Genomic DNA, 17,232 nt, shown 5'->3' on the forward strand with positions numbered 1-17,232 from the left:
TTTATGTAGTACAGCATACAAAAATCTTCCAAAATACCAAATTTTGCAAGTTTAATAAACTTCGTGGCTTTTATATATTATAGCACACAAAAATCTTCCAAAATACCAATGTATGAAAGTTTAATAAACTTCATGACTTTTATGTAGTATAGCACACGAAAATCTTCCAAAATACCAATGTATGCAAGTTTAACAAACTTCGAGACTTTTATGTAGCATAGCACATGAAAATCTTCCAAATTACCAATGTATGCAAGTTTAATGAACTTCGTGACTTTTATGTAGTATTGCCACGAAAATCTTCCAAAATATTAAAATTTACAAGTTTAACGAACTACGTGACTTTTATGTAGTATAGCACACGAAAATCTTCCAAAATACCAATGTATGCATGTTTAACGAACTTCGCGACTTTTATGTAATATAACACACAAAAATATTCCAAAATATTAAAATTTGCAAGTTTAAAGAACTTCGTGACTTTATATAGTATAGCACACCAAAATCTTCCAAAATACCAAACTTTTCAAGTTTAACGAACTTCGTGACCATTATGTAATATAGCACACGAAAATCTTCCAAAATACCAAAACTGGCAACCTTAACAAATTTCGTGACTTTTATGTGGGTACACGAAAATATTCCGAAATACCAAATTTTGCAAGTTTAATAAATTTTGTGACTTTTATGTAGTATAGCACACGAAAATATTCAAAAATACCAATGTATGAAAGTTTAATGAACTTCATGACTTTTATGTATTAGAACACGAAAATCTTCCAAAATATTAAAATTTGCAAGTTTAACGAACTTCGTGACTTTTATGTAGTATAGCATACAAAAATCTTCCAAAAGACCAAATGTTTCAAGTTTAACAAACTTCGTGACTCTTATGTAGTATAGCACACGAAAATCTTCCTAAATACCAAGTTTTGGAAGTTTAATAAATTTTGTGACTTTTATGTAGAATAGCACACGAAAATCTTCCAAAATACCAATGTATGTAAGTTTAATGAACTTCGTGATTTTGCAACTTTAAGAAATTTCGTGACTTTTATGTAGTACAGCATACAAAAATCTTCCAAAATACCAAATTTTGCAAGTTTAATAAACTTCGTGACTTTTATATATTATAGCACACAAAAATCTTCCAAAATACCAATGTATGAAAGTTTAATGAACTTCATGACTTTTATGTAGTATAGCACGCGAAAATCTTCCAAAATACCAATGTAAGCAAGTTTAACGAACTTCGTGACTTTTATGTAGTATAGCACACGAAAATCTTCCAAATTACCAATGTATGCAAGTTTAATGAACTTCGTGACTTTTATGTAGTATAACCCACGAAAATCTTCCAAAATATTAAAATTTGCAAGTTTAACGAACGTCGTGACTTTTATGTAGTATAGCACACGAATATCTTCCAAAATACCAAATTTTACAAGTTTAACAAACTTTGTGACTTTTATGTAGTATAGCACACGAAAATCTTCCAAAATACCAATGTACGCAAGTTTAATGAACTTCGTGACTTTTATGTAGTACTGCCCACGAAAATCTTCCAAAACACTAAATTTTTCAAGTCTTACAAACTTCATGACTTTTATGTAGTATAGCACTCGAAAATCTCCCAAAAGACCAGATTTTGCAACTTTAACAAATTCCGTGACTTTTATGTAGTACAGCACACAAAAATCTTCCAAAATACCAAATTTTGCAGGTTTAATAAACTTCGTGACTTTTATATATTATAGCACACAAAAATCTTTCAATATACCAATGTATGAAAGTTTAATGAACTTCATGACTTTTACGTAGTATAGCACACGAAAATCTTCCAAAACACCAATGTATGCAAGTTTAACGAACTTCGTGACTTTTATGTAGTATAGCACACGAAAATCTTCCAAAAGACTAATTTTTAAAAGTTTAACAAACTTTGTGACTTTTATGTAGTATAGCACACGAAAATTTTCCAAAATTCCAATGTATGCAAGTTTAACGAACTTCGTGATTTGTAAGTAGTATAGCACACGAAAATCTTCCAAAATATTTAAATTTGCAAGTTTAACGTGTTAGACGCTGGCCTATAGATCTATAGGGGGGGTGAATAGATCTCACTAAGTTTTTACAGATTTTTCTACAGACTCGAGCGAAAGCGGTTCTGAATCTACTTGCGTCTATTCTGGACCGTTATTGCAAAGGTCGTATGTGTTTCAAAACCAAGGAGTAAGTGGAATTGATGGTGAAGTAATATGATAGCTAATCAATACGTTTAACAACTAAAATCCAATTAACTTCTAGATTGACAACTTTGATTTTCAATGCAGTAAGATTGGATTAAGCAAAAACACAAACACTTGGTGATAGGTTCAATTTGATAGTGATTCAAGTTGTGGTGAATTGTGATGTTTGTGCAGAACTTTAATTCACAATTTTAACACTTGAATCGTTGATCAATTTTGCACTTATAACCAATTGTGAACAGAAAATAAAAGAGAAAGTAAAAGCGACAAGAACACGATATTTGTTTAGGCAGTTCGTCGATCGTCCTCGCTACGACTACGTCTGCCCCCAATTCCAAATTGAAATTGGGTAATCTTTCATTAATGTTGAAAGTAGTATATACAAAGAAGATAACAAAGCGATAAACGATAAACCAATTATGTCGATCCTTTGAATCTTCTTCCCCCTTAATCTTGAGTCAGATCAAGGTTATCCAAGAGCTTCACTTTGATTCCCTTCTGCAGTGTCTTGATTCCTTGAACTCCCCGTTCCTCAATCGTTACACTCAGCCGAATCCTCAATGAACGTCTCTTGATAAAAACCCCCAAGAACCACCCGTCGTGGAGGACAAAACCCGCAGATTTTATTCACCAACAAACCCCACAAACCTTCACCCACTAGGAATCTTCAATTCCGTTCCATGGACGTTATCGAACTCATCACTAACCCGCAACGCAAGAATGATTATGTGTAATTGTGTTGGAGATGATGAAGAACGAAGATGAGAAGCGTTTGTGTATCTTTCAGTCGTTGGTGTTTCTTGAATAATTACCCTTGCACAATATATATAATTGCATAACAGTTAGAACCAAGAAAAACTGATTTTTGAACTTTCTTGATCAGTTAGGTCGACCACTTGTAGTGCTTAGGTCGACCTAACAGAGCTTGCAGAATTTTGCTCCCAGTTAGGTCGACCTGTTGAAGGAGTAGGTCGACCAGAATCCTCTTCTGATGCATTCTGGGGACATTTTCACAGATTAGGTCGACCTAGTTGCCATGTAGGTCGACCTAGCAGGCTGATATGGAGATTTCTTCATTTTGAGTCGACCTAAATGGTCTGTGAGTCGACCTAGCAGAGGTATATGGATTTTCCTTCATTTTAGGTCGACCTAGGTTGACAGTAGGTCGACCTAACTGCTGATTTTCTGCATTTTTCATGTCCAGCTTGTGTTGAGTCGACTTATATGCATAGTGGATCACCTTGTGCTTTCATGAGTGATCAAATGCTTTGTTTTTCTGATTCCTCCTTGTTGTTTGAATGCTTATTTGAGTTTGCCATGAATCAAAAACATCTTTGAGTGTAATCTTGTATTCACATACTCCCCCTTTTTGATGATGGCAAACCATTCGACTAAGCTCTGGTAGTAAATGATAAAGACTCAGCAGAGCTCCCCCGTACATCCAGCATCTATCTCTCAACAGGGCAATCTCTCAACAAAGCTCCCCCGTACCTCCAGCATCTATCTCCCCCTTTGTCAACATCAAAAAGAGAAAACAGGAGAATAGAAGAGTAACAAGAGAACCATAGATAATAATGCTAGTATGTATAGTGTAGTAGGTAAAAGGTAGTTAATGGTAGAATGAGACACATATGTGAGCAGGAGCAGTTTTTATGCATGAGGTCACTATAAGCATGTTAATTGATAGCATATTATAGTATCAATAATATTTTTTGGAAGTGAACAACAATTACGTTACCGCTTTTTCAATATGACGCCTGGCTTGATGATGAACTACCTTTATGCTAAAAGAATGTTAGCAAGACAAATAGATATATACATAAAGTAAAGAAATAATGTTAAGAGAAAACAAACGTAATTAGCCCAAATTAGAGATATCGAGTATCCCTAATTCCCTACGAATGTTGAAATATTGCTCCGTTGCTAGCGGTTTGGTGAAGATGTCAGCTAGTTGCTTCTTGCTTTCTACATGTTCAAAAGTAACGTCTCCTTTCTCTACATGATCTCGTAGAAAGTGATGCCTTATTTCAATGTGTTTGGTACGTGAGTGTAAGACAGGATTTTTACTCAAGTTTATGGCGCTTGTGTTGTCGCACATGATAGGTATGTGATCAAGCTTAATACCAAAGTCAAGAAGTTGTTGCTTGAGCCATAATATTTGTGCACAGCAGCTTCCAGCAGCTACATATTCTGCCTCAGCAGTGGATAATGCAACCGATACTTGTTTCTTACTATGCCAACTTATTAATGAGTTTGAGAATAGATGACACGTTCCACTAGTGCTTTTTCTATCGGATTTGCAGCCAGCAAAATCTGAATCGGAGAATCCTACCAAATGACACTCATTTCCTTTTGGATACCATAGGCCATATGTAGTAGTTCCACGTAAGTATCGCAGAATTCTTTTGACAGCTTTCAAGTGAGATTCTTTTGGACAAGATTGATATCTTGCACACATACACACACTAAACATGATGTCTGGTCTTGAGGCAGTAAGATACAATAGTGAACCTATCATACCTCGGTATAATTTCACGTCAACCTCTTTACCTTTCTCATCTTTGTCTAGATTTGTATTTGTTGCCATAGGTGTGTCAATTTCCTTTGCTTCACTCATTCCAAATCTTTTGAGCAGCTCTGTACAATATTTAGTTTGATTCACAAACGTTCCATGACTGAGTTGCTTGATTTGTAGGCCAAGGAAGAAATTTAGCTCACCCATGAGACTCATCTCAAATTCACTCTGCATAAGCTTAGAAAAGTCTTTGACAAGTTTTGCATTAGTGGACCCAAATATAATATCATCTACATAAATTTGGACTAAGAGAATATCCTTATCTTTTCTTTTAATGAAGAGAGTAGTATCAACTTTACCTCTAGAGTACCCTTGACTAAGGAGAAATTTGCTCAAACGTTCGTACCAAGCCCGAGGGGCTTGTTTAAGACCGTATAGAGCACGTTTCAGCTTATAAACATGAGTTGGATACATGTAATTCTCAAAGCCGGGTGGCTGAGCAACATAGACTTCTTCATTTATATAGCCATTTAGAAAGGCACTCTTAACATCCATTTGGAATAGTTTGAAGTCTTTAGAACAAGCATAAGCAAGTAAGAGGCGAATAGCTTCGAGACGTGCTACAGGAGCGTATGTCTCTTCATAATCAATACCTTCCTCTTGATTGTAACCTTGGGCAACTAATCTAGCTTTGTTTCTAGTAATAACACCGTTTTCATCAAGTTTGTTACGAAAAACCCATCTAGTGCCTATTACTTGATGATCTCCCGGATGAGGGACTAAGTCCCAAACATCATTCCGTTTAAATTGGTTTAATTCTTCTTGCATGGCCATTAGCCAATGCTCATCAAGTAATGCATCCTTAGCGTTTTTCGGCTCAACTTGTGAAACAAAAGCAAAGTGATGGCAGAAGTTACTTATCTTTGAGCGTGTTGTAACGCCCCTTGAGATGTCTCCTATTATATTATCAATTGGATGGTCTTTCACGTTTGTCCAGGCCTTTGGAAGTTCTTCATTGTTTGAGATGCTTTCTTTTTCATTTTCATTGTGAGACTCATCTTTCTCTCTCTCAGCATCTTTCTTTACAATACTTTCATCCTCATCTTCCTTATCCTTGACAATGTCTTCAGTGGATGGGCCTGCATCATTAAATGAAAGACCTTTCTCGACATATTTTGCATAAGATTCATCAAAAGAAACGTGTACTGACTCTTCTACTATAAGTAATCTCTTATTATATATTCGATATGCTTTGCTAGATTGTGAGTAACCAAGAAATATGCCCTCATCAGCTTTAGCATCGAATTTGCCAAGATTATCCTTACCATTGTTCAAAACAAAACACTTGCAACCGAATACATGGAGATGAGATACATTTGGTTTTCTACCCTTTAGTAATTCATAGGGAGTTTTGTTCAGTATAGGACGTATTGTTATCCTATTCAAAACATAACATGCTGTACTAATCGCGTCAGCCCAGAAATACTTTGGTAGATTACCCTCATTCAGCATTGTTCTTGCCAGCTCCTCTAGAACTCGATTTTTACGTTCAACTACTCCGTTTTGTTGAGGTGTTCTAGGAGCTGAAAAGTTATGCTCAATTCCATGTTTATCACAGTATTTTTCAAAAAGAATGTTTTCAAATTCTCCACCGTGATCACTTCGAATTGCAACTATTTTGTTGTTCATTTTGTTTTGACATAATCTTGCAAATTGAGTAAAGGCTGAAAAAGTTTGATCCTTACTAGGTAAAAAGATTGTCCAACAAAATCTTGAGTAATCATCGACAATGACAAAACCATAGGTGTTTCCACCTATGCTTTTAGTCCTTGAAGGGCCAAAGAGATCCATGTGAAGTAGTTCAAGAGGGCGTGATGTTGAAACCACGTTCTTTGATTTAAAAGAGATTTTTGTTTGCTTTCCCTTTTGACAAGCATCACATAGATGATCTTTTGAAAACTTCATTTTGGGTAAGCCGATTACTAAATCTTTTGAGACAACTTTATTTAGTAAGTCAAAATTTATGTGGGCGAGACGTCTATGCCAAAGCCATGAGTCATCGCCTAGAGCAACTAGACATTTGGTACTAGACTTAGATACCTCATCCAAGTTTAGCATGTAGATGTTGTTTACTCTTAAGCCCTTAAACATAATGTCTCTTTTCTTAGTATGTTCTATTGTGCATTCAGAATTTGTAAACATTACTTTAAAATCTTTGTCGCACAATTGACTTATACTTAAAAGATTATGTTTAAGACCTTCTACTAGCAGCACATCAGTTATAGTAGTGGTAGAAGGGTTACCTACACTTCCTTTACCAAGTATGGCTCCCCGATTGTTATCTCCATAGGTGACATACCCCTTTTTCTTTGCTTGAAACTCAACGAAAAGAGATAGGTCTCCAGTCATGTGTCTTGAACATCCGCTATCAAGGAACCACAACCTTTCGGCAATGTCAAGACACTTTTCCTGCAAGATTAATTTAAAGAGGGAGGTCCCCAATTTTCATTGGGTCCTTGGTAGTGAGTACACAATTTGTTGCACTTAGGCAACCATTGAAATACTCCTTTAGGAACTAAAATTCTCCTAAATTTGCATTTTTCAATGGTATGTCCCTTTTTGCAACAATAATGACAGGTAATATGATGAGAATATGGAGTTTTGCTAGTTGATACTTTTGGTACAAAAGTGTATTTACTATATAAAGGAGTATACGATCTTTTGAACTTGTTTGGATCAACCGCAAAAGTCACTTTTGGTTGTAGAGCCTTGTCTAACTTGGCTTTTAGATCTCTCACTTCTTTTTGCCAAATGTGACATGTCTCACAACCAAACCATGATGTAGGATCTATTTCAACTTTGTCCTTTTGAATGTCTAGCATAGATTGTTTTAAAGCTTCCATATCCCTTTCGGTTTTCTCAACTTTTGATTCAAGATATGAAAATATTTTCTTATTTGAGGCCAAAAGTTTGAAAGCTTTAATTGCATCTCTATGTAATTCTTCAAAAGCAAGTTTTAGTTGAGAATGAGATACCTTATCTACGAGTTCAGGTTTAAGATGACTTACAGCTTTCTTTTTCTTGTTTTGATGAGCCATGAAACATAGGTTTGCTGATTCTTCTTCATCGCTTGACGAGCTTTCACTAGATGAATCACTTTCCCATGCTATGTAAGCTCTTTTAGATTTGTTATGACTTTTGCTTTGGTTCTTCTCATTTTCTTTCTTAAGGTATGGACAATCCGGTTTGTAGTGACCGGCTTTCCCACAATTGAAGCAAAGACCTTTGATCTTTCCTTTGTTGTCGTCATCTTGTTTGAACATGTTTGATTGCTTTCTATAGTTGATCAATCCTTTGTCGGAATGTTTTGCTCCATTTTTCTTTAGATATTTGTTGTATCTTCGCACAAACAGTCCCATTTCCTCATCATCAGAGTCTTCGTCACTACTTGTGTCACTATCCTTTGGCTCTCGTTTTGAGGTCTTGGAGCTCGAAGCTTTTAGAGCTATTGACTTCTTCTCTACCTCTTTCTCCATGTTCTTTTCTTTCTTTGTCCTCTTCTCATGCATGTCAAGGCATTTAAGATGCTGTTCATGTTCCTCTAGCTTACCAAAAAGAGTGGTAATGTCTAAAGTGTTGAGATCATTTGCTTCCTTAATTGCTGTAACTTTGGGCTGCCATTCCCTGTTCAAACACCTTAAGATTTTGTTAGTAGCAACTGCATTGGAAACAGGTCTATCAAGAGAATTTAATCGATTTTTCAGGTGAACGAATCTTTTCTGCATGCTTTCGATGGTTTCACCATCTTCCATGTGGAAAAGTTCGAACTCTTGAGTTAACGTATTGATCCTAGCTAGTTTGACATCATCCGTTCCCTCGTGGGCAACTTGCAATGTGTCCCACATAGCTTTAGCTGATCTACAATGGGAAACGCGATAGTATTCATCAACTCCTAGAGCTGAGATTAGAATGTTTCTCGCTTTCCAATCGTATGCATATTTCTTTTCATCTTCAGCATTCCAAGTATCTTCTGGTTTTGGAACAACTGCACCAGCTGCATTTGTCATAGTGATCTGAAATGGACCATTGACAATAGCTGTCCAGATGTTCCTATCAATTGCATTGATATGGACACACATACAATCCTTCCAATAGCCGTAGTTTTCTCCGTTGAAAACTGGAGCTCTATTATGAGCCCCTTTAGGTCCAGAAGCCATCTTTCCAATAAGTGTTTCACGTAGCACGGAATAAACCAGAGCTCTTGATGCCACTTGTTAGACGCTGGCCTATAGATCTAGAGGGGGGTGAATAGATCTCACTAAGTTTTTACAGATTTTTCTACAGACTCGAGCGAAAGCGGTTCTGAATCGACTTGCGTCTATTCTGGACCGTTATTGCAAAGGTCGTATGTGTTTCAAAACCAAGGAGTAAGTGGAATTGATGGTGAAGTAATATGATAGCTAATCAATACGTTTAACAACTGAAATCCAATTAACTTCTAGATTGACAACTTTGATTTTCAATGCAGTAAGATTGGATTAAGCAAAAACACAAACACTTGGTGATAGGTTCAATTTGATAGTGATTCAAGTTGTGGTGAATTGTGATGTTTGTGCAGAACTTTAATTCACAATTTTAACACTTGAATCGTTGATCAATTTTGCACTTATAACCAATTGTGAACAGAAAATAAAAGAGAAAGTAAAAGCGACAAGAACACGATATTTGTTTAGGCAGTTCGTCGATCGTCCTCGCTACGACTACGTCTGCCCCCAATTCCAAATTGAAATTGGGTAATCTTTCATTAATGTTGAAAGTAGTATATACAAAGAAGATAACAAAGCGATAAACGATAAACCAATTATGTCGATCCTTTGAATCTTCTTCCCCCTTAATCTTGAGTCAGATCAAGGTTATCCAAGAGCTTCACTTTGATTCCCTTCTGCAGTGTCTTGATTCCTTGAACTCCCCGTTCCTCAATCGTTACACTCAGCCGAATCCTCAATGAACGTCTCTTGATAAAAACCCCCAAGAACCACCCGTCGTGGAGGACAAAACCCGCAGATTTTATTCACCAACAAACCCCACAAACCTTCACCCACTAGGAATCTTCAATTCCGTTCCATGGACGTTATCGAACTCATCACTAACCCGCAACGCAAGAATGATTATGTGTAATTGTGTTGGAGATGATGAAGAACGAAGATGAGAAGCGTTTGTGTATCTTTCAGTCGTTGGTGTTTCTTGAATAATTACCCTTGCACAATATATATAATTGCATAACAGTTAGAACCAAGAAAAACTGATTTTTGAACTTTCTTGATCAGTTAGGTCGACCACTTGTAGTGCTTAGGTCGACCTAACAGAGCTTGCAGAATTTTGCTCCCAGTTAGGTCGACCTGTTGAAGGAGTAGGTCGACCAGAATCCTCTTCTGATGCATTCTGGGGACATTTTCACAGATTAGGTCGACCTAGTTGCCATGTAGGTCGACCTAGCAGGCTGATATGGAGATTTCTTCATTTTGAGTCGACCTAAATGGTCTGTGAGTCGACCTAGCAGAGGTATATGGATTTTCCTTCATTTTAGGTCGACCTAGGTTGACAGTAGGTCGACCTAACTGCTGATTTTCTGCATTTTTCATGTCCAGCTTGTGTTGAGTCGACTTATATGCATAGTGGATCACCTTGTGCTTTCATGAGTGATCAAATGCTTTGTTTTTCTGATTCCTCCTTGTTGTTTGAATGCTTATTTGAGTTTGCCATGAATCAAAAACATCTTTGAGTGTAATCTTGTATTCACATAACGAACTTCGTGACTTTTATGTAGTATAGCACACGAAAATCTTCCAAAATACTAATGTATGCAAGTTTAACGAACTTCGTGACTTTTATGTAGTATAGCACACGAAAATCATCCAAAATATTAAAATTTTCAAGTTTAACGAACTTTGTGACTTTTATGTAGTAGCACAGGAAAATCTCCCAAAAGACCAAATTTTGCAACTTTAACAAATTTCGTGACTTTTATGTAGTACAGCATACAAAAATCTTCCAAAATACCAAATTTTGCAAGTTTAATAAACTTCGTGGCTTTTATATATTATAGCACACAAAAATCTTCCAAAATACCAATGTATGAAAGTTTAATAAACTTCATGACTTTTATGTAGTATAGCACACGAAAATCTTCCAAAATACCAATGTATGCAAGTTTAACAAACTTCGTGACTTTTATGTAGTATAGCACACGAAAATCTTCCAAATTACCAATGTATGCAAGTTTAATGAACTTCGTGACTTTTATGTAGTATTGCCACGAAAATCTTCCAAAATATTAAAATTTGTAAGTTTAACGAACTTCGTGACTTTTATGTAGTATAGCACACGAAAATCTTCCAAAATACCAATGTATGCATGTTTAACGAACTTCGCGACTTTTATGTAATATAACACACAAAAATCTTCCAAAATATTAAAATTTGCAAGTTTAAAGAACTTCGTGACTTTTATATAGTATAGCACACCAAAATCTTCCAAAATACCAAACTTTTCAAGTTTAACGAACTTCGTGACCATTATGTAATATAGCACACGAAAATCTTCCAAAATACCAAAACTGGCAACCTTAACAAATTTCGTGACTTTTATGTGGGTACACGAAAATATTCCGAAATACCAAATTTTGCAAGTTTAATAAATTTTGTGACTTTTATGTAGTATAGCACACGAAAATCTTCAAAAATACCAATGTATGAAAGTTTAATGAACTTCATGACTTTTATGTATTAGAACACGAAAATCTTCCAAAATATTAAAATTTGCAAGTTTAACGAACTTCGTGACTTTTATGTAGTATAGCATACAAAAATCTTCCAAAAGACCAAATTTTTCAAGTTTAACAAACTTCGTGACTCTTATGTAGTATAGCACACGAAAATCTTCCTAAATACCAAGTTTTGGAAGTTTAATAAATTTTGTGACTTTTATGTAGAATAGCACACGAAAATCTTCCAAAATACCAATGTATGTAAGTTTAATGAACTTTGTGACTTTTATGTAGTATTGCCCACGAAAATCATCAAAAACACTAAATTTTTCAAGTTTTACAAACTTCGTGATTTTTATGTAGTACAGCATACAAAAATCTTCCAAAATACCAAATTTTGCAAGTTTAATAAACTTCGTGACTTTTATATATTATAGCACACAAAAATCTTCCAATATACCAATGTATGAAAGTTTAATGAACTTCGTGACTTTTATGTAGTATAGCACACGAAGATCTTCAAAAATACCAATGTATGAAAGTTTAACGAACTTCATGACTTTTATGTAGTATTATAGCACACGAAAATCTTCCAAAAGACTAAATTTTGAAAGTTTAACAAACTTTGTGACTTTTTTGTAGTATAGCAAACGAAAATCTTCCAAAATACCAATGTATGCAAGTTTAACGAACTTCGTGATTTGTATGTAGTATAGCACACGAAAATTTTCCAAAATATTAAAATTTGCAAGTTTAACGAACTTCGTGACTTTTATGTTGTAGAACTACCTCTTAGGGTTTAGAGATCTTCGTTTTTGTTCAACTAGGTGAAAAAAGGTTTTCCTTCTTGATTTTAAAAAGGATGATCCTCTTATTAGTTTGAGTTAGGTTTTGTTAAGAAAGTGAGATCAGGTTTTCAAACTTTTTTTCGAAAGATCATTGGCTAGGTAGGACTCCTCTTAAAGACAAATTCCAATTCTCTTTTTCTATTTCTCAAGTACAGAAAGGGGTTGTCAAGGAGGTAGGAAGGTGGGAAGACCTGAGGTTCTTGTGAGATTTTAAGTGGAGATGATCTTTCTTCATCCGAGAAGAACCTTTGATCTCGAATTTTTTGTTCATCTAGTGCTTCATGGTTGAAGCGGTCTCGATTTTTTTCTTCATTCGGTGCTTCATGGTTGAAGCAAACACGTTGAAGTTTGCTTCAACTTCCTACATGATCTTCTTCGAAAATAAATCTAATCTTACCAAATAGTAAACATCAAGATAAACTATCAAAGTTTGAAGCATTTGCATGATCTTCCGAAATAAATCTAATCTTACCAAATCGTAGACATCATGACAAACTATTAAATCAAAGCATTTGAGAAACTGCAAATGCTACTAGAAATGTGTTTTATGCTTGAAAAATACTAATTGCAATAGTGCAAATAATTTAAGTGATGGAATGTTGAAAGTGCTTTGCTTAGCGGCCATAGTTGTTAAAATTTGTTTCTATCATATAGTTAACTATTCCTATTAATTAGGAAATCCTACCAGGATTGATTTCTTTTCAATTGGAGTTATTTATAAAGCCACCAGTTTGCAGTTGAATAAGATTGATAACTTCCCTTCTATTTTACTCTTAAAAAATGTCTGGCGTGGGTTACCACAAAGGAGATAGCTTATTGAAATGAGATTCATTCATAAGCAAAACCACACCATATCTATGTAGAGTAAACAAATGTCTGATAATGTTAGCTCTACATAAGAGGATTTCCATGCTGATTCATTCATAAGCGAAACCACAACATATGCATGTAGTAAACAATTGTACGATAAAGTTAAGTCTACATAAGAGGATTTCCATGCTTTCAATGCGGAAGTAACGGAAAAAATTATTTCTGAAGAGGTTGTACCATAAATAGAAGTACCCAATGAAATCAAATTGACAACATCTAGAAGCCATTATCTATCTTTGAGTTCCTGTTCAAATTGAAGCAACTTTTCCCGAATAGGCTGTAAAAATAACTTCAAGTTGTTGTGTATTTCAATTTTATCTTGAGGTGAGATATCTGGTGCTTCATTAAGTCTCACTTCCACCTGCATCATGAAAATTGCCGTAATGAGCAAACAAATGATCAAGACAAAGCTTCCTTTCTGTAGACTGGAAAGTCACTTCACAAAAGAAGAATGATATGGGTTTAGGATTTAAACAAGCAAAAACCAAAAAACTTCACGAAAAAAAGGATGACTGCTTATGCACTTTGTTTCAAAAATTACATCTTAGACGAAGATATATATATATATATATATATATATATATATATATATATATATATATATATATATATATATATATATATATATATATTCAATTCAAAGAAAGTTAGTAAATTATTCAATTCAATATTCAAAATTGGTAGGGAAAAACCACATATAGTATAAGGATTTTTACAGAAAGAATATGCAGAAAGTATGTAAGTTTGTTTAGACTCTCCCAAGTCCCAACTCTAATTCTCACAAAATGAGTGCCCTCCCTTTCAACCCACTTTTCTTCATAAAAAAATGTCTAAACCAGTTTCGATCAGTGAGATTAATTAAATGGGTTTCTACTGTAAATCATCATGTCTAATAAAAGACTATCTAAATCCATAATCTTCCCAGAGGTTTGACCTATGGTTTTTCTTGATCTTGCCCAATCAAAGATACCCTCTTCTATAAGCCCAAATCAGCAAAGATAATTCTACCAGCTTTTCCACAATAGGTGTGGCTATGAAGCTATCACAAAATCATATTGGGAAAACACATGGCCTCATACTTGCATAGTGTCATTATCGATTTCATTATGGTACAAACCAAATAGAAAACCCAAAAAATCTAATCAACCGCTTGAGATCTAGGTAAGCCATTTTCAATTTCAGTGTCTGAAAAGCAGTAATAAAGAGGTACCTGCAAGTCATCGAGTTCACCAAATGAGATCTCAGGAACATCTATATGCCCCGCAAGCAACTTGTTATTTCCTTGTATAATCCATTCCCCTGTATCCAATTGCAAAACAGTAGTTAAGCAATTGAAAGATTGAAGTGGCAAGATGAATACTAGTAGTAAGGTAATGAGTAGTGAGTGACCTTTCACTTTTAAGGACAACTCATATGTGAAACTGACACGTTTCTTGTTCCGAACAACCACCACAAGTGCCTGATAAATAAGAGCAAATAAGAGATCTATCTAGGTTGAAACAGAAAGCCCTAGCTAGGGTTGTGGTAAAACTTACATCTCCAACACATTTAGTTACATCTTCAACTTGTGCACTGCCGGAGGAGAATGGTATGGAGCCCACTGAAAGGAGCAACTCCTGAAAAACAAAAAGCATATTATTAACAAAACTATGAATCTGTGTGTGTGGATGTATGAGATTGCAAGAGAAACCTTAATTCTTGGAATGGCCCAATAGTTAAGACTCTTCTCTTCCCATGTGCCTGCCTGTAATAATAACAATCAATGAATGAATGTGTGTAAATAAGTAAAGAGAGGAAAGAAAGAACATCACATACTCGATTCCAAGCAGAACCAAGTTGCGATTGAGATTGAGAAGTGGGAGGAGGAGTTGCATCAATTATTTTGTTATGGACGGGCAAAGGTGCGGCATCTTCCGTGATTTTCCTAACCCAATAAGTGTAGGAAGGTTTTTGTTCTGGTTGCTTCTTCTCTTCTCCTCCCGACGACATTTTCGACTACTTCTTCTACAACCCACCAAACCCCTATTTCCACTGATGCGGTGCAATGCAATTGCTACTTGCTCTTCCAGAACCTTCCCTACCCCTACATGGATTTTAACAAATACATTTCAAAATAACTTAATTACATTTTTCACCCTCAAAATAACTTATTTGAACACTGCATTAACTAAATTTGAGTAATGCTATTTTTACACCCATCAACAGTACTGTACAGTAGTCATCAAATTTTGTTAATATAATGTAAAAACTTGGTTAATTCAATAATGAAGTTGGTTAATGTAATATCTAGGTATTAAAAATAATTTTTAGCAGTCATCAAACTTTGTTAATGCAGTGTAAAAACTTGGTTAATGCAGTAATGAAGTTGGTTAATGCACATCCGTACATGAACAGTGTCGTCCGTAATTTTAAAAATAAAAAATAATTTTTATAAATATTATTATTTTATTTTAAAAAACACTGTTCACCGTATAAATACGGTGAATAGTGTTTGGTGTAAGTGTTGGGTGTAAGAATAGCATTACTCTTTTATGATAACAAAATATTTAAAGAACAATTGGATATAGTGATGTTTGTTCAAGTGTGCAGGAACATTGATTAAAATAAATTTTAATTCAAAGTCAGTTCTAACACTGCAATAAACATTTAAAGAGAAGCCTTAAGATGCAAATTATGAAGATCAGACTATGAAGAATTAGCTTCTGAAGAGGTTAAATTCTAAAGACTAAAGTCTAAAGAAAGTCAACCTATGAAGGATTAGAACCTGAAGACTCAGACTCTGAAGAATACAACTTTTGAAGATTAAGTCAACCTCTAAAGACTTAGAGTCTGAAGTATCAAAAGTTGAGATATGTCTTTTGAAGACTCAAAACCTAAAGTCAGTCAAAGCTCAAAGATCAAGAAACTCTGATAGGTCACTATCAAACTCTGAAATCTTTTTGTCTTCTTGTGATTGTCCTCTTATGATCATGTGATGACTTAGCGAAAATCTACAAAAGACTGAAGGATTGCAACTGATAATTCCTCTTGTAGCAAAGTAATTTCAAAAGGTCTCTCAACGACATTAACCATATCAAGAAGCATTCCAACATCTCTGATGATGCTTATCTCAAAGAATAATTGTTCATGAAGTCTTCTCCAACGTCTCTTTTATGTTCCTCTATAAAAGGAGCTGAAGAATCTTGGAGAAAATACAACATTGCGCTTTGACAATTAAAGAGTTACTACTCTGTCAAAACTATTTACACAAGCTACACTTAGAACTTCTAATCAATTGTAAATTTTTAGAAATTCTTAAGTCTTAGAGTTTTTTTGTTACATTTTGGTTACACCTCTTATTATATATCAAGTGTAAATCTAAAACAATCTTTTATGTGTAAGATAGGTTGTTAGAAGTCTCTTGCTTGTTGCTTGAGCATTTGAAGTCTCTTGCTCGTTGCTTGAGCATTTGAAAACTCCTACTTGTTGCTTGAGTATTTGAAGTCTCTTCCTGGTTGCTTGAGCATATGAAGTATCTTGCTTGTGTGTTTGAGTAGTGAAGTCTTTTACTTTTGTGTTTGAACATTTAGAAGTCTCTAGTGTATGTACTTGAGCATTTGTAATCAAATTTGGTTATGGTAAAAATCTCTTGGAAGTGTAAGGGATTGGACTACTCCTGTTTTGTGCAAGGAATCAGAATATATCATTTGTATTCTTCTTCTTTATCTTGAAATTTTATTTTGGTGCTATCATTGGACTCTGACTCAGTTTCTAATATTGTGTTCAGAATCTGGCAAGAGTTTTTAAAGAGAAAAAGAAGAAAAAAAAAATTAACACAATTTAATCTCCTATCTTGTATTTTCTCACCTTCACGTAGAAGTGTTTACAACCGGTCAAGTTTGTGTGCCTTACTAGTTTTATTGAGTGTGTTTTGCACTTTAAAAGGAAATCACTTAATCTTTTGATTCAGGGTCATTCATGAGGATCCTTTTATAGTATGTATTT

General features: G+C 34.8%; 1 protein-coding gene across 1 annotated transcript; it reads right to left on the reverse strand.

Annotated features, from left to right (window-relative positions):
- Positions 1 to 13,191: 13,191 nt before the first annotated feature.
- On the reverse strand, positions 13,192 to 15,335 carry LOC131598676 (uncharacterized). The gene is made up of 6 exons (XM_058871262.1): positions 15,064 to 15,335; positions 14,939 to 14,992; positions 14,784 to 14,864; positions 14,638 to 14,707; positions 14,459 to 14,547; positions 13,192 to 13,609 (listed from the first exon to the last, which is right to left on the reverse strand). Exons 1-6 carry the CDS (start codon positions 15,235 to 15,237, stop codon positions 13,475 to 13,477), a joined length of 603 nt encoding a protein of 200 aa, XP_058727245.1. The 5' UTR covers positions 15,238 to 15,335; the 3' UTR covers positions 13,192 to 13,474.
- Between the last annotated feature and the right edge of the window lie 1,897 nt (positions 15,336 to 17,232).

The sequence above is a fragment of the Vicia villosa genome, linkage group LG4 (assembly GCF_029867415.1).
Source record: "Vicia villosa cultivar HV-30 ecotype Madison, WI linkage group LG4, Vvil1.0, whole genome shotgun sequence".
Taxonomy (NCBI): domain Eukaryota; kingdom Viridiplantae; phylum Streptophyta; class Magnoliopsida; order Fabales; family Fabaceae; genus Vicia; species Vicia villosa.

Excerpts from the sequence above, each read along its gene's own strand:
- LOC131598676 (XM_058871262.1), bottom strand. The coding sequence starts at position 15,237 with ATGTCGTCGGGAGGAGAAGAGAAGAAGCAACCAGAACAAAAACCTTCC. Across the intron at positions 14,548-14,637 it reads GTTGTCCTTAAAAGTGAAAG|GGGAATGGATTATACAAGGA; the intron begins GTCACTCACTAC and ends AATTGGATACAG. Across the intron at positions 13,610-14,458 it reads GTGAACTCGATGACTTGCAG|GTGGAAGTGAGACTTAATGA; the intron begins GTACCTCTTTAT and ends TTCATGATGCAG.